Here is a 27,423-nt window from a genome sequence, read left to right as displayed (position 1 = left end):
AGATTTCTTCTACTTACTATTAGGGATGCAAAAACTCACCAAAATAGTTAAACAGGTGGGGGACTGCTTCAGACAGGACAATTAAGCCTACTGCTTACTGGTTAATTGATAAAACGGTTAACCTCTTACATTCTCACTGACTATGATACCATGATTTCTGAGATCATCAAGGAAATTAAGTCCCGCTCCTTAATATTGTTAACCCATTGTATGTAGCTGGAATCCATTGTGTATGGTTTATGAATACCCAGAAAAGGTGAAATAAAGACACCAGAACTTTTTTACACCAACTGGTTGCTTTAATCTTATAAGAGAATCAGTTCCTATTTGAATGCTCTACATGAGGATTTAATCACACTAATGGAAGTCAAGGGCATTAATGCCAAAGGCCATACAGTATTTGTGTGTCTCTGTTGTTGTTATCCATATCAACTCAGTTGGACATATAACCAGACAAGAAAGGAAAAGAAAAGAACGGTTACTTACCTCATATCTCTGATTCTTCGAGATGTGTTGCTCATGTCCATTCCAATTAGGTGTGCGTGCACGCGTCGTCAGAAGTTTTTCCCTCGGCAGTACCCTTAGGGCCAGCAGGGAGCCCCCCCTGGAGTGGCACCGGTATATTGGCCCATATATACTGATGGCCCCCTCACCCACTCAGTTCCTTCTTATCGGAATATTCCGGAGAAAGAGCGGCGGGCGGGGATTTGGAACGGACATGAGCAACACATCTCAAAGAATAACAGTTACGAGGTAAGTAACTGTTCTTTCTTCTTCGAGTGATTGCTCATGTGCATTCCAATTAAGTGACTCCAAAGCAGAACCTATGGAGGAGGGCCGGATGTTGAAGCTATAGAGAAGTGGAGGACTGCCCTTGCCCAGGGCAGTGTCTTCCCTGGCTTGATGCGTTATCACATAGGGATTGGTGAAGGTATGGACAGAGGACCATGTCACGGCTCTGCAGATGCCCAGGATGGGAATCTGCATCATGAAAGCGGTGGAGGCTACCACGGCTCTTGTGGAGTGCGCTCTAATGGGTGGAGCCAGTACCCCCGCTAGGGCATAGCACTCCTTGATACAAGCAGTTATCCAGGAGGAGATCCGCTGCGAGAATACGGGTTGACTCCTTGCCCATTCAGCGATGGCCACAAAGAGTTGCGGTGACTTGCTGAATGGTTTTGTCCTTTCTAAGTAAAAAGCTAATGCTCTGCGCACACAGCCTGCGAGCAGTGTGTAAAGCCTGTTCTTTCCCAGATGCGTGCGGCTTGGGGTAAAAAACCAGCAGGAAAATGTGCTGGGAGGTGTGAAAGGAAGACACCACCTTAGGCAGAAAGCCCAGGTGGGGGCAGAGCCTAACCTTGTCTTTAAAAAACACCGGGTAGGGGGATCCGAGATGAGAGCCCTGAGTTCCGATACCCACTTGGCAGATGTGAGAGCAACCAGGAGAGACACCTTATATGACAGATTGGGGGACGGGCTGGAGGACGTGTGGGTAGAGTCTGTCCAACCCTTTCAGAAACCTGTTGACCATTGGGTTAGCAAACAGAGTTTTCCCTCCTTCCCCCGGGTGGAAGGCCGAAATGGCCTCCAAGTGAACCTTGATGGAGGAGGAAGAGAGGCCCTGGAGCCTGAGGTCTAACAGGTAATCCAGGATCAAGGGGATCACAGTTCGCCTTGGGTTTACCCTCTTCTGGGCAGGGTTGCCCTAGCTCATCCCTGACAGGTGTCTGTCTAACCTGGCCTTAAATATCTGCAATTTAAGCCCACTGCTTCTCATCCTAACCTCAGAGGCCAAGCAGAACAATTTTTTTTCTCCTTCTTATGATACTCTTTTAGAGTAGTCTACACTACCACCCTAGTTCGAACTAGGGTGGTAATGTAGGCAACCAGAGTTGCAAATGAAGCCTGGGATTTGAATTTCCCGGGCTCCATTTGCATCTTGCCGGGCGCCGCCATTTTTAAATGTCCGCTAGTGCGGCCTCCGTGCCGCGCAGCTACACGCGGCATGGACTAGGTAGTTCGGACTAGGCTTCCTATTCCAAACTACCATTACTCCTCGTTTCCTACATTACCACCCTAGTTCGAACTAGGGTGGTAGTGTAGACATACCCTTAGATACTTGAAAGCTGCTCTCATGTCCCTTTTCGGTCTTCTCTTTTCCAAGGTAAACAAGGCCAATTTCTTCAGTCTTGCCTCATATCTCATGTTCTCTAGACCTTTCATCATTTGTGTTGATCTTCTCTGGAGTTTCTCCAGTTTCTCCTCATTTCCTGAAAGGTGATACCCAGAACTGGACATGATACTCCAGCTGGGGCCTAATGTAGATGGTTCATTCCCTGTCTAGGGGACCTGAGACTGGGTGGGCTAATTTCCAATCCTATTTATTCTTTTCGTCAGTTAGGAGGGCATAGTAGTTCTGATGGGGGTTGGAGAGGGGATGGAAGCCAGATCCAAGATCAATGAGCCCTGGGAAGTGGGCCCACTGAAAGGAGACTGGACCTGTGGATGCCTTGGGGGTCTGCAACAAGGGTCTGCTTTGGGAAGCCCCCTCTTTGGAGGTGAATGTGGCAGTATTGAGACACCACCCAAAAGCAGGCGCCATAGACACTAACTGCAGATTCATGGGATGGCTCTCAAAGATCTTGCACATGCATAAGATGACAGATATGCGGGGGAGGGCAGTGGCGTAGGGGGTCGGAGGGGTCAGTTGCACTTGGGAGAAAAATAATATAAAATTTAGTTAAAAATAGATGTCACACGTTTTTAAAAGGAATACCATATCTCCTGCCTTTTGTCTATTTTTGTCTCTTTCGGCCCCCAGTTAAAATTTTCAAAAGCACTTGAGTGACGAAAGTCATTTTTGAAAATTGGACTTGGAAATCTAAGTGGATTTTCAAAGGTAATTAAGCGCCTAAAGAGACAGTTGCCAACTCGGATCTTCAAAGATATCTGTCTGATCTTTACACACCTTTGAAAATCTGGTCATAAGTGTCTTAGTCAGTTCTGAACGTGAGATGTAGGAGCCCAGTCCTAATTCCTTCAGACTTTTTTTTTTTTAATTTGAACATTTATCTACACTAATTCCCCTCCTTTCTCTTTCACTATCCAATAAATGCATGGATCAAAATTATAGGTGCTTTGTGAATATGCTGACTTGAGAGTGGAAAGATTTCCTATTGTCATGTATGATTCCTGGTAACCATCTCAAATATGAAAAACTACGTTGATAGCTGTTCATATCAGGAGCTGTTGAATTCAGTTCACCATTTGCAGTATCTCATTATGATGTTTAGTGGAGAAGATATTGTTTTGTTTTTTTCATTTATACTGTGAGCAAAGCATGGGCTCACAAGAATTCCTCCATTGTTTTATCATGAGTTTCAAAACATTTGGTGTTTTTCTAAAGGCCCGGAGTCAATTGATTATGTAGGAATCTCAGCTTTCATTTAAAATAAAGTTCTCTCTACTTCTGGGCCTTACAGCTAAGGAGGAAAGCTTTAAAACATGAACCCTAAATACTCAAGAAACAAAAGGCCGATAAAAATCCAACATGTTTTATTTTTTTAAAAATCTTAAGATTTGTAGACCAGTCTCATAACTTTGTGTAGGTGTTCCTTGTGATTTTTGGGTTGGCAATATTGCTCTTTGATTGGTGAATTTAGAGAGGTCTCTCCCTTCAGTTTTCCTTTCCACCCTCTTTTTTTGTCACAGGTCATCAGAGAATCACAGAGACAATGGAGAGTAGGGTGAGTCCGTGACTATGGTTAATGACTGGTCAGGGTGACTAACTATTTTCAGCCAGTGGTCTGAATGAGCTATCTACTGCCATCTGTTAATCAACTGTAGGAAAAAGCTTCAGGAGTAGGCCTTATTTATATAGACAACTTACTTTGCCACAGAGATCAGTAGACACACTTGCTGTCTCATGGTGATCAATTTTGGCTCTTTTGGGTTGAAATTCACTTAAGACTTGGAGCTGGGAGAATGAAATGTTATCCATATTGTAGGATTAAAAGACCTGAACTTAATATGACCTGGCTTAGGGTCTACCATAACTTGAACACTAAGCAGAGGATAGTGAGTCACATCTAACTGAAAGTCACAGAAGATGGAAACAGGTTTTATTTCTGGTGGTGTAGAGTCTATTTGGAAGTCCTCAATTATATCTGACACTTTACATCCAGTGTTTAAAGGCAGAGCTGACTAGAATCAATAGAGTCCTTGTCTTGTCTCAGTAATCGCTTGAGCAAAAATCATTGATAAAATCTTGTGTAGACTGACCTCGGATTCAACATGCAGGCAGTGTGTTGAAGGGCAGTGCAAAGGAGGCAATGGTGGTGAGGTACCATATTACCTAGTGAAATCATTGGTGCTGAAATCACTAAGGACCATAATTTGACCACTTTTGCTATTTAAAAAGTAAATCAATGTAACAGAAAACTGCAACGCTCTCTGGTAACTTTTTAAAAATCAAACTTTAAACTTTATTGAAAAAATCGGATAGTTTGCAATTGAAAATATTTGACCTACATATAAGGCAACTGATTTAATTTTGTGTAAAATTTTGCATAATAAAGGATTGCATTTTTTTTTTAAATGTTCAGTTATATAGATATACATTTTGATCAGATCTACTTGATGTGATATTTGTGTGTGGTTGTGGGTGTGTGGTTTTTTTTTTTTTTGCTCAACAAAAAAAATCCGGGGGGGGGCAGGGGGGCACCAAAACGGTTCGAATTGGGCCCGGCACTTCCTAAAGCCGGCCCTGCCTGTGGCCAGGGGAGAAGGAGAGCATCTCCCAGTGAGCCCCGTCCCTGTCCCATGAGGGAGCAGAATCGGTGGCACTTCCTGTTCTGCCCTGTAGCGAAGAGGTCCAGATGGGGAGACCCCCACGCATGGAAGACAGATTGGGCTACATCCCATTCAAAGACCATTTGTGTCCTCCAAAGGACCTGCTCAGTTTGTCCGCCAGGATGTTTTGAGAGACCGGGAGGTACAAGGCCTTTGGGTGGATATCCGCCCCGATGGTGAATTGCCTCCAAGCACAGGCTAGGGGAATGAGCCCCACCTCGCTTGTTTATATATGCCAGCACTGTTGTGTTGTCCGATAGGATGACAACAGACTTACCCCTGAGGTGGGGAAGGAAAACCGCACAAGCCAGTCAGACTGCCCAGAGCTCCCTGATGTTGATATGCCGGGAGATCTCATCTGTAGACCACATACCTTGTGTGTGGAGGTCTCCCAGGTGGGCTCCCCAACTGGTGTCTGAGGCATCCGTGACAAGGCGGGCGGACGGTACCGGCCATGCACTTGGTGAAGACCCGAGGGGCCATGGAAGTACCAAATGGTAGGGCCGTGAATTGGTAGTGGTCCAGGCCCACAGAAAATCTGAGGAATTTGCGGTGGTGGGGGGCAAAGGAAATGTGAAAGTAAGCGTCTTTTAAGTCTAGGGCAAGTGAGGGCATTATGGACGCCAATGTTACCATTTTGAACTTTCTTTGGCGATGAAGGAGTTGAGGGCTCTTAGGTCCAGGATGGGACACAGGCCCCCTTTGGCTTTCGGGACCAGAAAGTAGCGGGAATAGAACCCCATCCCTCGAAACTCAGGGGGAACGCGTTCTACTGCCCCTATGATAAGGAGATGTCGGACTTCCTCTTGAAGCAGAGGCTCGTGAGACGGATCTCTGAAAAGGGACAGGATAGGGAATTGGGAAGGGAGTGGAAAGGAATTACATAACCCCTTTCCACTATCTCGAGCACCCAGTGGTCTGAAGTGACCGACCGCCAGGCTGGGGTAAAATGGGATAAACGGTCCCAGAAGAGAAATGGGGAGACTGGAAGGTTGCCCTTGTAGGTCCCATCAAAAGCCCTGATGGGGACTGGAGGGTTTGTTGGAGGGTCCCTGGTTGTGATCAGGGGTCAGGCAAGGGTGACGCCTGTTGTTCCTGCCATTACCGCTTCTACTCCTACAGCGGGAGAAGTCGGTACACGGACCCTGGGGAGGTGCTCTAGAAACATTCCTAATAGGGAGGGGAGCCTCAGGGTAGCCAGGGTGTGCATGCCCAATGATTTTAGGGTAGCATGGGTGTCTTTCAGGCTATGGAGCCTCTGGTCAGTTTGCTCAGAAAAGAGCGAGGGGCCTTCAAAAGGGAGGTCTTGTATGGTGTTCTGGAGCTCTAGGGGAACCTCAGAACCCTGTAGCCAGGAACTGCGGCGTAAGACCACCCCGGAGGCCATTACTTGGGCAGCAGCATCCGCCACGTCTAGAGCCGCCTGGAGAGCCGCCCTGGAAATCGTTCTCCCCTCCTCGTGGAGAGCTTTGAATTCTGCACGGGAGTCTCGGGGAAGTAGATCCATGAATTTGTCTATCGATGCCCAGGTGTTAAAAGCATGCCAGGACAAGAGGATCTGTTGGTTTGTAATGCGGTACTGGATACCACCGGGCGCGTAGACGTTTCAGCCTAGCAGGTCAGTTTTCTTAGCCTCCCTGTTCTTAGGGACAACGGCGGGTTGACCTTGTCTCTCCCTCTGATTCACAGCTTGTACCACAAGAGAGCCCGGTGGAGGGTGGGAAAAAAGATGCTCATTACCTTCCTGGGGAACAAAGTATCTCCGTTCAGCCCACTTATCCGTAGGGGGGATGGACGCGGGAGTCTGCCACAAGGCTTTGGAGATCTTGGCCACAGTTTTGTTAATTGGGAGGGCCACTCTAGAGGGAGCATCCCTGTAGAGGATATCCACTGTGGGATCGGAGTCATAGGACACCCTATCCGTCTGGACTCTCAAACTTTGGGCCAGACATTGGAGGAGGTCTTGGTGGGCCCTGGTGTCCATAGAGGCCATGGATGATCCAGGGTCTCCCAGAGCCTCATCAGGGGAGGAGGACGATGATCCCTTTTGAACTTCTCCGACAGATACCCCTGAAAGTGCCAGATCCTACTGCGTGCCAGTTGTCAAGGGTGGGGGAGGTTGGCTCACCGGAGCCACACTCCCCAAAGGACCAGGAGACTGCTGGGGGGGAGGCAGTGACTGGCCAGAGGTTGGCGATCTGACCAGTGGGGTCACCAAGGGAGGGGCCCGAGGACCTGATTTGACTGAAGCCAACCTGGAAGGAGGATTTCCCTGGGCTTGGTGATACGCCCAAGGAGTCCAAAATGGCCACTGGGCCAGAAGTTTAGGAGGCCACGATTGCTGGAGCACCGGTACCGGGACTGGTTGTGTCCACTGCTGCTGGTATTGACGAGAGGGACTATGGTGCCAGGAGCGGTGCTGCAAACGGGAGCGGTGTCGCAACTGGGACCAGGAGCCCCGAGAAGAGCAGGTGGATTCCGCCTCAGAGTTAGACGTGTACTCCAAGGCAGACCAGGGAGAAGCTGAAGCAGACACCTGTGGAGCGGTTACATGCCTGGCCATAGATTCCGGCTTCCCACGGTGCCAAGACGACAGTGCAGACATCCGGTGCAGAGGTAGGTGCCGGAATGCTGTGAGCTGGTGCCAGGGTATAATACCGCGGTGTATCCGGTGCCACGTCCTGATGGGGCACTGCAGGTAGGGATGCACCACTAGTCGGTACCAGTGGAGCCAGGAGGGGAAGGCAGTGGGCCCACGCCTCCAGTGCCGTGGTCTCAGGCTGTTTGACAGCCGGTGCCAGGACGTCCCACGTTGCCTGGAAGGCATTAGAGTAGGGGGCAGTGAGGGGAAAGAGACTATGAGCACCCTTGCCGCTTCTAAGGCCTCCGGTGTGGAGGGTTCGAGAAAGTCCTCCAAGGGGCTCGGCTCCCTACGCTGGGAGGAAGGTCTGCCCGACCTGGAAGGTCTGGGCTCCAGACTGGCCGGCGCCACGTGCCCCATTGCAGGACGCATGGAGGGCGTGTGCCTAGCAGGGGACCATCCGCTGTTAGGCCTCCTCCTCTTCTGCGGTGCCAGAGACTGAGACCAGTGTCGAGGTCTCTTCAGTTCCAGTGAGGCACTGTGCAGAGGGGAGTCCCACACCGACACTGCCTCCATAAGGATGATCTTAAGACGCAATTCTCTCTCGTGTTTCATTCACGGCTTGAATGCTTTGCAAATTTTGCAGGCTTCAGTGAGGTGCGTCTCTCCCAAGCACTTTAAACACGAGGAATGAGGGTCGCCCTGGGGTATACGTTTGTGGCACTTTTTGCAGGACTTAAAGCCTTGCGGGCCAGGCATTTTCTGCCACAGGTGCACGGCGCACCACAGCGGGAAACAGCAACAAAAACAACAAACAACAACAAAAATGTTTTTAACTTAACTACAAGTACTTAAGCTAACTGAAGAAACAGAGAACAATACAGAAGACAACTATCGCTAAACGAGCTGAGGGTTGTTCCAACGATCGTCACGGCGGTAAGAAGGAACTGAGTGGGTGAGGGCCAGCAGGGGTATATATGGGCCGATATACCGATGCCACTCCAGGGGGCTCCCCGCTGGCCCTAAGGGTACTGCTGAGGGAAAAATTTCCGACAACGCGTGCACGCTGCACACACACACCTAATTGGAATGCACATGAGCAATCACTGGAAGAAGAAGCTCTATTTATTCATAACACATAACCAATCCCATGGATTACACCTGCAATGATGAGAAATGTTTTACTTGCCTCAATGACACATATTTGTGGTTCTTTCTTGTCACCGTCCACAGGAACCTTTGCCTGATTCATCACCCATTCTTGAACAGCATCAGTAATATGTGGAACAACTGCAAGGCAAAATGAGAAAAGAAAGCATTTCATAGTGTAGAACCTCATATTGCTCCCACTTAGAGGAGAAAAAAACTCAGTGCAATAATAGAGCTGGGGAGAGATGAAAAAGGGCAACAGCAGACCCATAGCAAGTTACTCCTTTCTTTGAGTCTGCAGAAGTCCCTCCAGAAGACTGAAGTATGGCTACATCTTGGTGACAAAAAAGAAGGGTTGACTTAAGGCAGCAAAGAGCAGCTGCTCAATGTGGTATGCCCCCTCCAAAATCCGAATTGCCACCACTTCGCAAATTTCAAAGGATGTTCCTGAATATTTATAGATGCAAACACTAGGGCTGTCAATTGACATGAGTTAATGCCTGCGATTAACGCAGTCCAGGATTAACTGTTAAATTTTTTAACGTGTTAATTTCAGGCGTTAATCCTGTGCTGCACCTTTGAAGTGACATTGTAGCACTTCAAAGGGGCAGCACAGCACGGAGCCCAGGCTCAGCTGGGGATTTCCCAGCTGACCCCAGGCTCAACTGCCCCTTTGAAATGCACAGAGATGGAGTTTCAAAGGGGCAGACACCTCACAGCAGAGCTGGGGATCAGCTGTGTGGCGGCATCCTCTTAGAAATGCCGTCTCCACGTGTTTCAAAGGGGCAGTGGAGCCTTGGGTCAGCTGGGAACACCCCAGCTGACCCTGGGTTCTGGGGCAATGCCACGCTGGAGTCCTCCATCAGCGGGGAATCCCCAGCTGACCCCAGGCTCAATGGCTGCCCCTTTGAAACACCGCCTTGGGGTTTCAAAGCAGCAGCGCCACACAACTGTGAGGTGCTGCCACTTTCAATTACCCCTCTCTTCCTCCTTTGCTGCTTCTATTATATATCTAGAGTCAGCAAAAGACGGGGGTGAATCGACTAGTCTTTTCCTACCAGGGATCAGCTGGGCACTCCTACTGTGCTGCTCCTTTGAGGCACCAGGGTGGCGTTTCCAAGACGCAGTGCAACGCGGAGCCCGGGATCAGCTGGGCACTCCAGCTGATCATTGGCTCCGTGTTGTGCTGCCCCTTTGATACACCACCGTGGTGCTTCAAAGGGACAGCGCTGCATAGAGCCCTGGGGCAGCTGGGGACTCCAGCTGACCCCAGGCTCTGCCTTGCACTGCCCCATGGAAACGCTGCCCCCACACTTCAAAGGGGCAGTGCTGCATGGAGCCTGGGGTCAGCTGGGGACTCTAGGTGATCCCAGGCTCCATGCAGTACTACCCCACTGAAACACTGCCACGGCATTTCAAAGGGGAAGAACACATGATTAATCGTGATTAAATTTTGTAATTGCTTGACAGCCCTAGCAAACACATATGCAAGTAATATTTGATTACTGGAATACAAATGGGAAGCAAACTCCGCATGGACTAACTAGAGGACAGAATAATGTGCTCAACTAGAAGACATGGCAGCTTCAGCACACTTTCCTACTGTATTCAAACGGTTCTTGACCTAAATTAAGCTATAATTTCAGTTGGCAATGTACAGGAAGTCCCCGGGTTACGTACAAGATAGGGACTGTAGGTTTGTTCTTAAGTTGAATCTGTATGTAAGTCGGAACTGGCATCCAGATTCAGCCGCTGCTGAAACTGATCAGTTTCAACAGCGGCTGAATCTGGACGCCAGTTCTGACTTACATACAGATTCAACTTAAGAACCCCAGGCATCCCCAAGTCAGCTGCTGCTGAAACTGATCAGCGGCTGATTCCAGGAAGCCCAGGGCAGGGGCTTCCTGTAGTCAGCCACTGGTCAGTTTCAGCAGCGGCTGACTTGGGGACGCCTGGGGCAGAGCAGCTGGGGTGCTGCTGGGTTGGTCCAGTAGCACCGCCGCTCCTCGGCGCTACTGGACCAACCCAGCAGCACCCAAGCTGCTCTGTCCCAGGCGTCCTGATTCAGCCGCTGCTGAATCTGACCAGCAGTGGCTGAATCAGGACGCCTGGGGCAGAACAGCTGGGGTGCTGCCCGGTTGGTCCAGTAGCGCCCACAGCGGCGCTACGGGACCAACTGGCAGCGCCCCAGCTGCCATACCACAGGTGTCCGGAGCAAAGCCATGGAGCACGGGGGCAGCGGGACAGCCCAGACGCGCCGTGGCTGTCCTGCTGCCCTCGGGCTCTGTGGCTTTGCTCTGCTTTGTTCCCCGTCCCTCTGGTCTGCAGACCAGAGGGACGGGGAGCAAAGCCGCGGAACACGCGGGCAGCGGACAGCCCAGACGCGTCTGGGCTGTCCGCTGCCCGTGTGCTCCGCGGCTTTGCTCTGCTTTGCCCCCCCCCCCCCCGCAGACCAGGAGGATGGGGGGGGGGGGCAAAGCAGAGCCAAGCCGCGGAGGACGCGGCCAGCTGACAGCTGTCAGCTGATCGCGCGCTCCGCGGCTTGGCTCTGCTTTGCCCCCCCCCCTCTGCAGACGGGGGGGAGGGGGGCAAAGCAGAGCCAAGCCGCGGAGCACGCTGCCAGCTGACAGCCCAGATGCGTCTGGGCTGTCAGTTGATCGCGCGCTCCGCAGCTTGGCTCTGCCTTGCCCCCCCCCCCCGTCTGCAGACCAGGGGGACGGGGGGGGGGGCAAAGCAGAGCCAAGCCGCGGAGCGCGCGATCAGCTGACAGCCCGGACGTGTCTGGGCTGTCAGCTGGCCGGGCGCTCCGCGGCTTGGCTCTGCTTGGCTCTGCTTTGCCCCCCCCCCGTCCCCCCCCCGTCCCCCTGGTCTGCAGACCAGGGGGAGGGGGGGGAGGCAAGGCAGAGCCAAGCCACGGAGCGCCCGGCCAGCTGACAGCCCAGACGCGTCCGGGCTGTCAGCTGATCGCACGCTCCGCGGCTTGGCTCTGCTTTGCCTCCCCCCCCCTCTCCCTGGTCTGCAGACCAGGGGGAGGGGGGGGGGCAAAGCAGAGCCAAGCCTCGGAGCGCATGGGCAGCGGACAGCCCTGTCCGCTGCCCACGTGTTCCGCCGCTTTGCTTCCTCTCCCTGGTCTGCTGGAGACCAGGGAGAGGAACGCCCCGTTCGTAACTGCGGATCCGACATAAGTCGGATCCGCGTAACTCGGGGACTGCCTGTATCAGCAAAATTGTGATAAATACAGAAAAGTGTGTGAAGTGTGCACCCAATAATGCAAATATATCAATATCCCTCTGAGTGAATAAAAGTTACTTGTGTAATTGTTCTAAATAGTCTTTATTCGACACTCAAAATATTTGCATGAATTTAAATGATATAAAAGCACCTTGAACTGTTTTTCCCAAGTAATCTCCATGTCTTTCTTTATTGATTACATGTTGATAAATCTTTCCAGTAGTGATGTTGTTATCTTTATATAGGTTAATGTCCAAGAATCTTTCATAATTTCCCAAATCTAAGTCAACTTCTCCACCATCATTTAGTACAAAAACTTCACCTGAAAAAGAAAATGAAAAAATAAAATATAAACTGCACTCAGTTTCCTCCTACATTAACACACAGGAAAGCAATGTAATGATTACAAATTCCTAAATAAATGACGGAAATTTTGCAAACATAATAAATACATTTTAGTAAAGGTGCAGTATAAATAAGTACCATGAACTACAGCATGCTGTTTCAGTTATCTTGGGCTCACACTGGGGTAAAATTTGCATGAGTTACTTAATAAGTTTTGAACATTTTAACCCGAGTTTTGATTTATTTGTTTCATCATAAATACCTGGCTCATCCTACTCACAGCTAGAGGCCACGGAAGTCAGTGGACTGTTTCCACTGAAGCCATAGAACTTTGGATCAAGCCCAGTGATATTTTTCTACCTCTAAAGTTGCCTCTTTTAAACAGTAACTTTTATCATTCGGTGAGGGAACCACACCTGTTGCCTCCAATATGGCTCCATATGAAATCTGATAGGAAAGTGCTTTGGCAGAACTGAAAAGTACCTGAGGAAAAGCCTAACTCTTACACATCAATGGCTGGATAATTTAATGGATTCATCTTGCAGAAACGAAGACAGAATCTTCTTAACATAATCTCTTAGGGTGTGCCTAGACTTTTAAAGTGGACTTTTGTCGATAAAACTATACCTGCGTCTACACTACCGCTGAGTTCTGTCAACATAACGTCGACAGAACTCAGCAGTTTTGTCGACGCTGGTAAACCTCATTTTACGAGGCATAACACCTTCTGTCGACAGAGTTCTGTCGACAGAAGGTGTTATTGCCTGTAGGGTTGCGTCTAGACTACAGGGTTTTGTCGACAAAGCAGCTTGCTTTGTCGACAGAACTGAATGTGTCTAGACGCTCTATGTCGACAGAAGTTTTGTCGACAGTATCTGTCGACAAAACTTCCATCAACAAAACCCTGTAGTCTAGACGTACCCTTAGAATGTGTAAATACACAGTTGCAATGTAAAAATGTGCCCATCAGGATATGACAGCCTCTTGGAACAAATAATGAAAGAAAATGCACTGAATAAGAGGGTAGATGATTTACAATCTGATCTTGTGAGGTATTAAATTCCTCCAGTGAGCTATTAATTTGCCATTTAAGAGTCATAGGGAACTGAATATGTTCACCACTGTCAATAACAGACTCTTTGAAAATAAAGAATGAGGAAACTTTGGCTAATCGGGAACCATAAAAAGAGTAATCTGGGAACCCTGACCTGTAGGTTCAGCTAGCTACAATTACATTGCTGACAGTGTTTTGATCAGAGACCTATCCTTCTATGCCTGCCAGGAGGTTACTTGTAAGACTTAATTGATAAAAAAGGCTACTCTGCAAACTCTGAGGAAGACTTGCAATCTGTTATACTGTACTAATGGGGAAAAACTGGCATATTTCCAGACTACACAGACTACTTTTTTAGAAGCTGACTCAATACCTATTCAAATCAGGGAGATTTTTTTCCATTGATCTCAATGAGCATTGGTTCAGACCTTTTAAAGAGAGCAAATGTTTTGGGGATTGAATAAGGTAGTCTATCATATGATCTAAAGCACTGAAATATGCCTTTCTGTCTCTTGTTAGATGACACTGAGACAAGGAAAAAGGACAAATTTATATATTTCAGTCATCTGAAAAAGTCTAAACATTTACTGGAACCACAATGCCATATATAAATTAACCTGGACACACATAAGATGGGAAACAAGAAGCTACATAACTGTTTTAATTCTATTTACATATAAATATATTTAGACATTGTTTTTTACATCCAGTTTTGAATTAATGGCCCATTTTCTTCACTAATGCAAGCTATGAGAAGTAAACCTGAGGAATACTGACTCAAGGCTTAGGCGAATAATACAAGAAGTATAGCTAGGCAGCTCCACTGCATAGGCTAAGCTAAAATGTAGCCTACAAAATCTTAGCCCTGGATCAGGATATTTTTCCTTTTTATTTCTTTTATTTTTCCTTTTTAAATATACTTTTTTACTTCATAAGTTTTTAAAACCATAGGAGTTCATTTTATGTGGATGCTTTTTGTCACCTGTTTAATTCAAATATTAATGTGGTTTAAAATATATATGGCAAGAGATTAGTCCATAAAATAATTGCTGATATTCTAATTACTAATGAATAAAAAATCTAATAATAATTTCTATCTTAATAAATATGAGGGCAAAATTCTACCTTCAGTTAAACTGTACAACATCAGTGCAGGACACAGAATTACATGAACATAATCTAGTGCAAAATCTGGCCCTCTCATTTTAAAATTCACGTACTGAAAATTTACAACAGCTTCCAGTAATATGCTTCAGTAATGCAAACAGGCTTAATTAATGTTTGTAAAGCATTTTGAAGATTGTGAGTGCTATTATATTATTATTATCAGCAACAAGTAAAAAAAATAGACAACTTTTATCTGATAATATGAGCCATTATATGATCTATTGTTAAAACAGTGGTATGTATTTAGGTATTTAGGCACACAATGAAATCTTTATTAAAATATACTAATCCGCATACAGCAAAGGAATTTTTATCATCACCTTTTGTAATAATTTTACTGAACTGCTTGTTATAGTTATAGCTTGTTATATCTGAAACAGGATTTTCTTTTCCTTTATAATGAATGAACACTTGTTTACTTACTTAGCTACTTTTTTATTTAAATGAATATCGCTAGTGAAAATTTCCAGTTAGTCACGTAACAAATAGCACAACTTGATATTTATGAGGTATAAGTTTTCTAGAATTATAGACTAGAAATGCTCACTAAGACTGCTTTAAAGCTAAAGTATAGACTAGCAATATTGTTACTGAATTACCTGAAAAATATCTTGTCAAATATAACATAAAACAAATAACTCCTAGGTCTACACTACAGGCTTTTGCCGGTAGAGAGTATGCTAATGAAGTGCTCATTAGCATTTGTCATGCTGTCATTTGCATATTCTCTGCCGATTTTTTTGTGCAAGACGGACACGTCTACGCTGCTTGTTTTTGCGCAAAACCTCTTGTGCAAAAACCACAGCAAGAGAATATGCAAATGGCAGTGTGACAAATGCTAATGAGCGCTTCATTAGCATACTCTCTACCGGCAAAAGCCTGCAATGTAGACATAGCTTTAGAGTCTTTTGCTTTTCACCCATGAAGATGGCTAAGAGTATCACCAATTTACAAATGAGACACAATTTCTCAAAATTAGCCAAAAATGTGCATCTAAACAAGTGATTTGAATTTCAGAGATGAACAAATAGGGACTTAGATCCAAATTAACGTGAGGTACTCATATTTGAAACGTATTCAAAAACAATTTACTTATAGCCTATAGGTATTAGTAGGTAAGACATAGGCATAAATTAAGGCAGTAATGCAATGTGCCTAAAGCCTCAAGGCCTGCAAGACAATAGCTTAGCTCAGCAATTTTCAAAGAAGGGCAAGGTGGCCATATGCAGCCACAAGTGGATTTTTTTGTGGCCATGACAACCTCCAAAGCATGGGTTGAGATTGGAAAAGAAAAAGCAGCGACCCCTCCTTGCAGCATTCAGATGCTGCTCCTGATTAGCTGTTACCGAGGGCAATGAGATGCACTGCCTTGGTGTCTGCACTAGTGCCACCACCAGGGCTCAGCCCACTGCACCACACAGCCTCCTCATAGGTGCCAAACAGCACCTCTGGAGACATGTGAGACTGGTGTACACAGCGCTGGAGGTGGCTCTTGTCAGTGGAGGCAGCTGCGGTATTAGGTCACTGGAGCACTCCTTTGTAACCTACCTGGCCCAGGCAGGGGCAGTCTAGGACTCCATAAGTGGCCAGTGAGTTCCCAACTCACAGTCCCCAGATCAGGTTCTCACTGAAGAGCCAGGGCAGGCAGAAACAGAGAGATTAGTCAGCGCTTCCCCTGCCTGGGGCCACAACTGACTGTTTACATGAAGTGGGTCTGGCCCACGAAAGCTCATCATCTAATAAACCATCTTGTTAGTCTTTAAAGTGCTACATTGTCCTGCATTTTGCTTCAACTACCCCAGACTAACACGGCTACATTTCTATCACTATTCTACATGTGCTATAGTTATTGCAGTAGCTCAGGGCTGCCTCTAGGCTTGGCAGCTTCCTGACAGGGTGAAGGGCTCCCATTCCATGACACACTCTGAGCACAAAAACAGAAGTGAAGGCTGGGTGCACTGAAGGGGGAGCTCTACTTCCTACTGCCTTCCTACTACATAAATAAATGACAATGGTTTGGAGATGGACGTGTGCATATTTATTTGTTTTTCCTAAAGTTAAATATTTTCATAATACCAGCAAGAATTGATGGCCATACTCTGAGACCACCAAAAATATACTGTGAGACACCCACCCTCTCTGGCTTAGCTAAACCACCCTAGGCCTAAGGTGCAAAAGTGAATCAGGAGTAACCCTAGATCATAAGGTATCACAAGACAGAATGGTGTAATAAGCAAATATGATTAAACCATTGGCAGGTAATCACAAGATGTCCATTTGCACTGGGGCTTTAGATATTTTAAGGAGCATCAGGAGATATCCTTCCACAAGAATGCCATAGTCACTAACTGACGAATATGCTATGTTCAAAGGCCTAGTAACTTATGGAAGAAAAGAAATACAGATAAAATAGGGCTGAGACCCCAACTGAATATGCATTAGGCACAGTGGGAATCAGCTTAACACACAAAAGCTGCACTGCAGCCTGTGTTCCTTGCCAGAGGCCAAGATGATGACTGCTGGTAAAGATGACAATGAGGGTGATGAGGATGATTTTGGGTTGTTTGTCAAGAGACGGTGTAAGCATACGGGATGCTCAGACATTCATTTTATATTATTTTTATCCTCTTTGTTGGGTTTGAAGTGTTTGTGATATTGTTAATAGTGCTAATAAAAATGCAACAAAAGTAGAAGGCCTTTCTGAAGTGTGCATTTCTTTGCTGTGCTCAGCAGGGTTCTCATCATTGTGATAATTCTCATGCTTCTGGGTCTGATCATGAGCCAGGGCCCTCCCAACCCAGAGAACATTACTGGGATTTGTAATAGATCAGTATGATTAATACACAATCATTAGATCAGGCAACATACTTAAAGTCACTCAGTAAGACAATAGAAAAGCTAGGAACATAATCCAGTTCTCCTTAAGTCCCAGTCCTGTTCCTATCTATTGGACTAGGCTGCTTCTTGCATCAGTGTCTCAGCTGTACCTTTTCAAGTATTGCTCTGGTACTCCATAAGTCATATCTCCCTCTGGCTTAAAAAGCAACAGTTCAGTTCTTCAAAGAACCTGCATTCTAGACTTTGAAAGTGACAGGATCCAGTTCTGAATTTGATTCCTGTGGTGAATAAACTCCTTCTTATTTTAAATAGATACCAGAGTACCCTTTAACTTTAAGAACAGCTGGAAATATTTTAGCAATCAATTAGATTTTCTCCAGTTCTCCACTATACTAACCACCCAAAAGACATTCACACCACAGGCTATAACTTCTGAAGCTGTCAGTCTGACAAGAATGGAAGTGGTAAAGGTCTGTCTTATCGTGAAACTGAGAAAGGGTCTGTATAGTTAAGACTATAAATGAGTTTTCTATTATAAACCCAATTTTGACCTTCACCTCTATCTTTCTCAGAAAGACTCCTTTCTGTCTGAAATTTATTACATATGGCCTCCTGCCAGAGAACATTTTAGCAAACTCTTTGAAAATGAGCTCTTGGAAAGGTCTATCATCTTTTTAAAAATGTTGTAATTCAAATATAGGTTGGCCAAGTAACATCACATTTATTCATAGTATCAGAGAAGTTATAGATAAAAAAGCCTGTTAGATCACCAAGCCCATTTTCCAAGCAATGAAATAGTGTGATTTTCAGTATTTTCTGGAAGTCTAGTTATTTCATTCTAGAGTTTATACGGATCAACCAAGATACTCAAAACTGCACTGGATGCATGAGCGACAGCCCTCTCTGTGTGAGAGCATGCACACCGGTAACAAATATTTTAATAATTTCCAACAGCTAATGAAGTCCTCAAAAGCTGATGTGTCTGAAAACTCAATTAGCTCTTGGAAAACTTTACAATTTTTGCAAAAGTCCTACATAGTCTGACCCTGAAGAGGTTACAGGTCTTGTAGGAGCTAGTGCAATTCTTGAGGAAGATTTTTCAAAGGCTCAAATGAGAGTTAAGTTCCCAATTCTTATTGGTCATCAGTGGGAGTTGAGCATCTAACTGCCCTTTGAAAATGTTTCCCTTTTATGCATTGGCTGATTCAGGGGACAGATGCAGTCACTGATGAACCTGACTCCTCGTAGAATCTCTTTTCCCCTCTGGTGCCACAGAGACCATCAGGACCATGGTCAGCTGCACAAGCCCTGCAGCTGGAGGCATGCCTCCCAGCCTGGGTTGACAGAAACATGTCTGCTCCACTTAAGCTAACATTCTAAAAGTAGCAGTGTGACTATTGCAACTCAATTGATGGCACAGGCTAGCCACCCAAGTATGCAAAAGTGGGGACCATGTGGGCTTCTATTCAAATGCCTTGTACTTGTCACTGCCCATGTCACAATGTTCATGCTGCTAGTTTTAGTCCGTTAGCTCAAGCAGAGCTAATGTTTGTCTGTATAACCAGGCTGAGAGGCAAATTCCCCGCTGCAGTGTCAACATACCCAGTGATGCTTGTGCAGCTGACCATGATTCTAATGGAGAGTTCTACCATTCTCCTCTGACATACCCTCCATGCCCCTTTTAGGCCTGAGGTCTCTTTGGTGGGCTACATTTGGTTTGTTGTGGGGTAATTTGGAGCACTGCTCCTTCTTCACTTTGGGAGTAAGGTGGACTTTATCCCTTTTCATCATAGATTTCCCTTTTACCAGGTGCTGGTCAGGAATGGAGTTCAAGTGTCTTTTCCAGCCTCAGATCTCTTTCTCAAATATAGAGCCCATCTCTTCTGACACAAAAATCTTTGTACACACACCCTTCAATGCCCTTCATTTTAGGAGCAAAGAGGAACAACTGAGGATCAACTTTATACTTCTGGGCTCTATTTATTCTCCCAAAGCAAAGGAGCACTGGCCTGCAAAAGAGGAAAATCCTGCAGTGATGGCACTTACGTGGTGTGACAGCTCGGGGGTCCGGACGGTGTGGCACACTCCGTGGCGGCTCCTCCTCTGCACCCTGATCAGGGCACTCTAGTCCCGGCTCGCTGCACTCCAGGGTGGCACAGACCGTCCTGCCCCCCAGGATGCGGTCCAGTGCCTCGAAGTAGGGGCAGGTGTCTGCCTCTGCTGAGGAACTGCCCCGAGTGGCCCTGGCATACCCCTGCCGCAGCTCTTTCATTTTCAGGCGTGCACCTGTGGCCTTTCTGGCCATGGTGGCAGCTATGCGGCCGTAGACGTCTGCGTTCCTCCATCTAGTGCAGAGATTATGAACATTGGGGGCCTTCCCCCAAACCTCAATGAGGTCCATGATCTCCACACTAGTCCAAGACACCTGGCTGGCTCCTGGGTGTTGGGGGACTGGGTGGGGGATTGTTCAAATAGCCTCCAATTTGTTGACAGACACTTGGTACTGAGGTGCTGAGAACAAAATGAATGGTCTCACAAAGTCAGGCTGGACTGTTCAGGAGAGTGTTGGAAGGCAAGTCTGTTAGTCCTAAAATAGTAAAGGCCCTTTTTCCTAAAAGCTGAAAAAGTATTACCTCAGGCCTAAGACTTTTAAAAACTCCCCCTTTGGTGAAAGAGGGGGAGGAGAGACAAGGCTAGGGTCAGTAGGGAGAGAGGTTTCTCCATGTTGAGAGACTGTTCTACTCCCTACAAGGGAAACTACCAAATCTGAGGGACAGTATAGGGGAAGGATTAATACCCCAGGAGGACCAATAAAAGGAAAATCCCCCCAATATCTCCAAAGAGTGGGGTGGCAGGAAAAGGTATTCTCCTCTATTTTGTGTTGATGATTTTGTCTCTTTTGTCTCAAACCTGCCCCAAGACCTACCTTGAAAATATTTATAAACACAGAGTGGGAAGACAAACTATATCCAGAATGGGGCTGATTTACTCCACGCCCCACCACTGTCAAAGAAGGAAGTGCTAAGCTCAGTGAGTCAGAGAAGGTACTTTGGCACAGGGGTCAAATTTTGACCTGTTACACATGTGTAATCCCACTGATTTTGATTTCACATTGTAGCTACTATCTCACCTATGTTAAAGAGTCCTTATCACCTCCGTGATATGATGCCTCTGGCAGAGCAGCCTAAAATTCCATTGGCCACTTTTTGTCACTATACTGCATTATGAAAACATAGCTAACTGAGTTTATGGCATCACCGCTTTCCAGGTGGTTCTCTCCCTCTAAATATGTGTTCAGATTTGTTTCTTGGATTGTACAATAGTTTGTATTTCCAAGCAGATTCTTATATTGTTGTTTCCAAACTCTTTAGATCCTTTTATGTTATTTCTCTGTTTCTGCAGATGTTTGCACCCTTTTCAAATTAAGTAAAATCTGAATTGAATTAATTTTTGTTTAACCTTACCATGTATCATTCACTACTGATGCCAATAAATAAAATCTCATTTAGCAGTAATATTTCCAGCAGACCATAGCTACGTATCCCCATTTTGTGTGTCATTTCATTTTGTTATCTAGCTTTCACTCTGGGTGATAGTGTTCATAAGAAAATGAATATGAATTAGTTTTGCAAACAAAATTTTTGGAGAGCACTTTATCAAATGCCTTACCTATCAAGTTGAGACAAAGATCGGGCAAAGTGAATATCAAGGAAAAATTCCCAACAGTGCAGTCTATTAGATTGTGGAATAATTTACCAGCAAAAGCAGTAGAATCCCTTTCACCTGAGTTATATAAAATAAATGGCAATGCACTTGAAAGTATTAGTAGGAAGCAATACTGCACTGTCACATAGATGAATAAGATAGCATTATAGTAAAGATCTATAATTTTTTAAAAACATTATAAATTTAAATCCTGTTTATGAAAATAAAACTTAATTTAATTTATGCATGCAGAAAGAAACAGCATCACCCTACCATGCTCATATGGTGAGAAGGTTCCAGCATCTATGTTAATATAAGGATCAATTTTGATTGCAGTGACTCGTAGACCACATGATTTCAATATGGTGCCAATGCTGCTTGCAATGATTCCTTTGCCAATGCCAGATATGACACCACCGGTGACCAGGATGTACTTCATTGGGAAATGAGTAGAAGCACATAGGTCTCTAGCTGGAAATCTAACAGTGACAAAAAGCACATTTGGTAAATGTACATGTATCCATAGAAACCACACTAAATCAGCATGCAGAAAAGGAAAGACAAAATGAGCTCCAGAAACCAACTTATCAAAATTAAATATAGTCAGTCACCAGTTTGGACTTTAAATATTATTAAATGTAAAGTGTTTTAATCCCTTCATATATATTCTGCTACCTTTAGTGCAAGGATTTTTCATTTCAATAACATTAACCACAATAAATTTTACCTTTGTCTGACAGTTCTAACTTTAGAGGAAGACACTGAACCTTTGCAGGACTGCCTAAACCAAAGTGCATATGATTGATATTTAAATGCACATATTACAATATATTCACAAATTACACTAAAAATCTGTTATATCTATTATATCAAATTATATGTATTACATTTATTATTATTGTTGTTTTTAATGCAATACTATTTTGTTTCCAGCCCAGGGGAGCAGTGGGAAGTGGGGTAGCATGGGCCACCATTTCCCACAGTCCCCTTGGCTGGAAACAGTGAACTAATGTCAGTGGGAGCCACAAGGCTCCATGGCTACAAAATCTATACAGTAACTAAATAAAGTGGCTTGGGCCCACTAGCAGCTTTCCCAAAGAAGACTCATGGAACGCTTTGAGAAACACTGTTCTAAGCTATAAAATAATACAGGCTTCAAGAACTTATTACAGCGAAAAGTTGAAGACTAATGTATTTGTAATATTTACAAATTAAACACCAAAAAGTCCAAAGACATTGGGGTGCGTCTAGACTGGCAAGATTTTGTGCAAAAGCAGTAGCTTTTGCACAAAATCTTGCCGCCTGTCTACACTGGCCGTGAGTATTTGCGCAAGAACACTGACTTTGTACTATACAAAATCAGTGGTTCTTGCGCAAATACTCCAACGCTCCCGCTCAGGGATAAGCCCTCTTGCGCAAGTATTCTTGCGCAAGAGGGCCAGTGTAGACAGCCAAGTTAATTTCTTGCGCAAGAAAGCCCGATGGCTAAAATGGCCATCGGAGCTTTCTTGCACAAGAGAGCATCTATACTGGCACGGATGCTTTTGTGCAAAAGCAAATCTTTTGCGCAAAGGCACATGCCAGTATAGACGCGCTCTTGCGCAAATACTTTTAATGGAAAAACTTTTCCGTTAAAAGTATTTGCGCAAAATCATGCCAGTCTAGACGCAGCCTTGGATGTGAGATAGTGATCAAAAATATGCAAGAAGCTAAAATAGCTTCAGAAATCTACCTTCTTCCATGTACAGCAGTAAGCAGTGCAGACCTTCCCAACATTACAATGCCACAAATAAGCCTGCAAAACAGACAGTAGGCACTAATGTTTATCCAAATCCAAGATACAAACTGTTTAAAAGACAGTGAGATGCCTTTTCAGAATGGTTCCCATGAATGACAGAGATGTACAGTGCTTGTTAACACAATTCAGAGTTTTGCATCTAATTATTCATACACTGTTCTTACCACTTAAGCGAAGTCTCTACGAGAAGAGAATGTGTGGTGTGAGTTAATTCACAAGAAAAAGCTATACAGTCTGCCCACATTGTGCAGATTAAGGAAACACTAAGCAGTAAAGAAATTCTCTAGTAGAGAAAGACTAACAACAAATTGCGCTATAAAAATATCTAATAATTACACCATGGTTTAAAATACCAGATACCTTCTAACCACAGGCTGATACAAAAATGAAGTGGGAAGTCCACTGACAAAGTTTACCACTCTGTACTAGAACTACCTTGATAAGATATGTAACTCACATTTTAAGCCCCACCTTCACTACTGGAAAGAACGAGGGTGGTAAGTGATGTTCCATAGATTTGTTAATTGTGGATTTTGATAAATTCAAAGCCCTCTCCCAGCATCCTCCTCTGGCTGAGGAATGGGAAGAAAAGCATGCTGTCACTTCACCAACCCAGACTCTCACGTGGTTAGTGTCAAGCCTCCTCATTCCCTGGCCTTCCTGTTGTGAGAGAGTCTGCTATTCTAAACAATTCCCATACTGTCTGACTGTATCAGGGGATTAAAACCTTCACAGGAGTAGCCGAGTTAGTTTGTACAGGATAAACTTAAAAAACAACAAATGGTCTGGTAGCACTTTAAAGACTAACAAAACATGTAGATGGCATCATGAGCTTTCGTTGGCACAGCCCACTTCTTCAGATGACTGGAGTGTTGGATGTCCAGAACCAAATTTAAACAGGGGAAAAGGGAAGCGGGGAGAGAGAAAAAATGAGAGGGGGGGACAAAGAGACAGTGGGTATATAAATATCAAACGGAAAACCAATCAAAGGGAAAACTAGTAGGTAACAATCAAAACTAACAGTCTATAAACACGTAAAAACTGGATAGTTAAAAGAAGCAGATAAGGAACATTAGTGAGCATTTAGAGGGGAAGGAGTTTAAATTCTGCTGCAATCTCCCTCTGCTAGCTTAAATATGAAGAACCTCAACCAAGGCACATGAAAAGTGCAGGAACCCTTTGGTCCTTTCTAAACTTGCAGTCAAATTGTTTTCAGTGCCAATTTCCTAATGTAGAGGTCTCAGGAATGATTTTGCCAACAGCTAACTGGTAACACTGCAATGTAGAGAAGTCCTGGGTTCAAGAACAATCTAATAACTACATGCTAACATCCCTACTGAGAATAGTTGCAAAAGTTGTATAAAATGGTTATGAACCATAGAAGGGAAGCAGGGTGGATACAAATCAATCGTTTTTTTTTAAATATAAAATGGATTTTTATTTAAATCAAATGTTTTTATTTTTTTAAATTGTCAAAATATTAAAGTTCTCTTTTAAAAATACGTTACAATTAAATCTCATCACAAACATGCTACACCTACACTTTTAGTCTCATTCTTCAAGACTCTCTCTCTGTGCCTTTTAGGATAAGAATGATTTGACAAGTACATTCCCAGGTTGTTTGTTGTATTGGATATTGATAGAAAAAAAAAGTTCAGCTTAGCTACACCCATGTATACAGTCCAGAAAGCTGCAGTAAGAGAAATCTAGAGCTGACAACTGCCACTGTCATTATTTTATTAAATATTAGATAATACATGCCTCTTATTTTGAAACAACATGGTCACAGACCATAATGGTGATGCCATAAGTCTATTCTTTATTTTACTGCAGGATAACTCAGTTTTTCCAAGGGAACCCCATTACGTACTTATTTTCTCAATCATGATTTAACTCAATTATTTAAATTAGGGATGTAAGCAACTGATCAACTATCCAATAAGCAGAAGCTTATCAGACAGTCGACTAGTGATGTGACTAGTCGCTTCCCCGCCGTTGCCTTTATCAGAGAGAGGCAGCAAAGGGGGAAGTAGGAGCCCATGCTGGGGGAAGCCAATTTAAAAGCAAGAGAGGGAAGGTAGAGGCACAATGGGAAACAGCACAAGCAGGGACTGAAGCAATCTCGGCTCGTGCCACTTCTGCTGTGACTCTGCTTTTGAAATGTACAAAAGCCCCACCATGGCTCTTGTATATTTCAAAAGCAGAAGCCCTCTGGTCCCTGTGGGGCTTCCTTTTGAAATGTACAAGAGTCCAGCCAGGGCTCTTGTACATTTCAAAGGCTGAGGCACTGCAGGGAGCTCAGGGCCAGCAGGAGAGTCCCCCACTGGTCTCCTGCTCTCTGCAGGACTTCCACTTTTCAACTGCAACAGGAGTCTGGAAAGCTCTTGCTACAGTTCAAAGGCAGGGGTGCCCTTGTAAACTAATCGAATAGTCAATAGAAATCCCATTGACTATTCAATTAGTTAATTAATCTAAATTCAACGTCCCTAATAAATTGCCTTGATTTACATCAATCCACCCTGAAGGGAAGTCATGATGCGATAGTAATTTTCTGGTTCTGAACAATTTGCATTTTTAAAAATCCCCATTTTTAGTGGCAATCTCACTTGCTAATGGGGATGTGACTATGTACAGGCTGTCTTTGCTATAAGTCCAAGATACGTTCCAAAAAACTTGGACTTATAGCACAACTTTAAGTGGGGAATTTTTTTCCCAAGGCTGACTTCCATTTGTGCAAATTGGGAGAGGGGGTTGTACGACTTAAAAGCAGGGAATGGGAGGACCTATAACGCATCAGTTCCTACCAGCATCAATGACTTTAGTGTGGAATGGATGTATACTGGGGTGACTTATAGCAGGGCCATAAGAGAAAATGGTTACCCGATGGTTACCTCCCCCGTGACTCCCACAGAGGCAGTGGGGGGGAAGCCAGTGCTCATGGGGAGCCAGTTTAAAAGTCTGCTCCTCCCCGAGCACTGGTTCTCATGAAGCCACCTCGCCCTCCCCCCGCCTCCCCACACACATCTCCATACTGCTGCCTCTCATAGAGAAGCAGCTGTGCAGGGGAGGGCGGGCAGACAAGCAGGCAGGAGCCAGTACACACGGAGAGCCAGCTTAGAAGCCGGCTCCCTGTGCGTACGGGCTCCCGCCAAGCCGACTGCCTCCCCCCCCCCTCCCCCCCCGCCTATAATACAGAGGCAGCAGGAGGGAGGGAAACATGAGCCAGTGCTTATGAGAGAGCCTGCTGGCTCTCAGCAAGCACCAGCTCCCACCTTCATTCCTCCCCTCCCCTGTGTGTAAACATGTAACGGCTGAAAATTTCAGCAGATACACGTTTACACACATAAATCCATGTTAACATCCCTACTTGCTATGAACACAACTACAGTACTACATTCACAAGAAACAGTGTAAAACTTGAAAACAGTTCCAATAACAAAGCCTGACCCCTACTTGCCTACAGAGCCCCACTGGTATCAATGGTGTTCAGGCTTCTGAGTCCATCCAATTACAGCAACTTGTATGAAATTTCAAAAACTGCACTCATTTGAAAAAGTAGTTAAATCAATTTTACTATACACACACACAAATGTACTGCAATTACATTTTCTCTTTTCAGGTCCCCCCATTCCTTTATCCCTCCTACTTCTGCCAGGGTTCCCCCTTAGCCAAAACACATCATTCCCCTGTTGCTGATCACCATAAGGGGAGTTGGTTTACTGCTAAGCAATGTCTCTTCTAATCTTCTGGAGATGACCAATCAACAAAGTGCAACAATGTAAATAAATAAATATCAATAATAACAGCTGGCTTTTATGTAGACCACAAACACTTGTAAATTTTGAAATTTGCCTTGTATGTGGCAATTTTAAAATGCACAAAATATTTTAAAAGAATGTCACATACTTTAACCTACGTGGATGTTTGCATACAGATTTCTAATAACATTATGAATACTTTAGAGTACATACAGTAGAATGTATACCTGGTTATGGAGCTTATTCGCAAAACTACAAAGGCACTCCATCAGATAAAATGTCATTATTGTAGCAATATTAAAACAAGGGCTTGAAAAAATTAATTGATACGTACTGCCAGAGGATGACACAAAATTCGCCCTTGACCAGTGAGCTGCAAGGAAAACATAAGAAAGGATATACTGGGTCAGACCAAAGGTCCATCTAGCCCAGTATTTTGTCTGCCGACAGTGGCCAATACCAGATGCCCCAGAGGGAGGGAATACAACAGGTAATCATGACGTGATCCCTCCCCTGTAACCCATTTCCAGACAAACAGAGGCTAGTGATATCATTCCTACCCATCCTGGCTAATAGCCATTGATGGACCTAACCTTCAAGAATCTATCTAGCTCTTTTTTGAACTTTGATAAAGTCTTAGGGTACATCTACACTTGCACCCTAGTTCGAACTAGGAATGCAAATGTAGGCGATCGAAATTGCTAATGAAGCAGGGATTTAAATACCCCCCCCCCCCCGTTCGTAACTAGGAGTCCAACTTAAGTCAGACTGACGTAACCCGGGGACTGCCTGTACTTTACATTTACCAACATTATATTTCATTTGCCATTTTTTGCCCAATCTCTTAGTTTGGTTCTTTCAAAAGTTTACAAATGAACAATGACTTAATACAGCTTTGAAATTTTACTATGCAGAAGAAAAATTCTGTTTTTAACCATATTAATTT

General features: G+C 44.9%; 1 protein-coding gene across 8 annotated transcripts in view; it reads right to left on the bottom strand.

The window, feature by feature from the left end:
- Positions 1–27,423, bottom strand: part of CTPS2 (CTP synthase 2) — a 178,979-nt gene that overhangs the window by 145,829 nt on the left and 5,727 nt on the right. For 3 of the 8 annotated variants that reach the window (XM_075914163.1, XM_075914171.1, XM_075914146.1), the window contains exons 3-7: positions 26,812–26,850; positions 22,654–22,716; positions 21,195–21,400; positions 11,964–12,134; positions 8,622–8,722 (exon numbers count right to left, since the gene is read on the bottom strand). In XM_075914163.1, coding sequence (XP_075770278.1) covers positions 8,622–8,722; positions 11,964–12,134; positions 21,195–21,400; positions 22,654–22,697 — 522 coding nt within the window. In that variant the 5' untranslated portion in view covers positions 22,698–22,716; positions 26,812–26,850. The remainder of the gene's footprint in view (positions 1–8,621; positions 8,723–11,963; positions 12,135–21,194; positions 21,401–22,653; positions 22,717–26,811; positions 26,851–27,423) is intronic. The other 5 variants (XM_075914194.1, XM_075914179.1, XM_075914199.1 and 2 more) reach the window with 3 other exon arrangements.

Source organism: Pelodiscus sinensis, chromosome 1 (genome assembly GCF_049634645.1).
Source record: "Pelodiscus sinensis isolate JC-2024 chromosome 1, ASM4963464v1, whole genome shotgun sequence".
NCBI lineage: Eukaryota > Metazoa > Chordata > Testudines > Trionychidae > Pelodiscus > Pelodiscus sinensis.
Note: the sequence above shows the minus strand (reverse complement) of the source record. Positions and strands in the feature narration are given on the sequence as shown.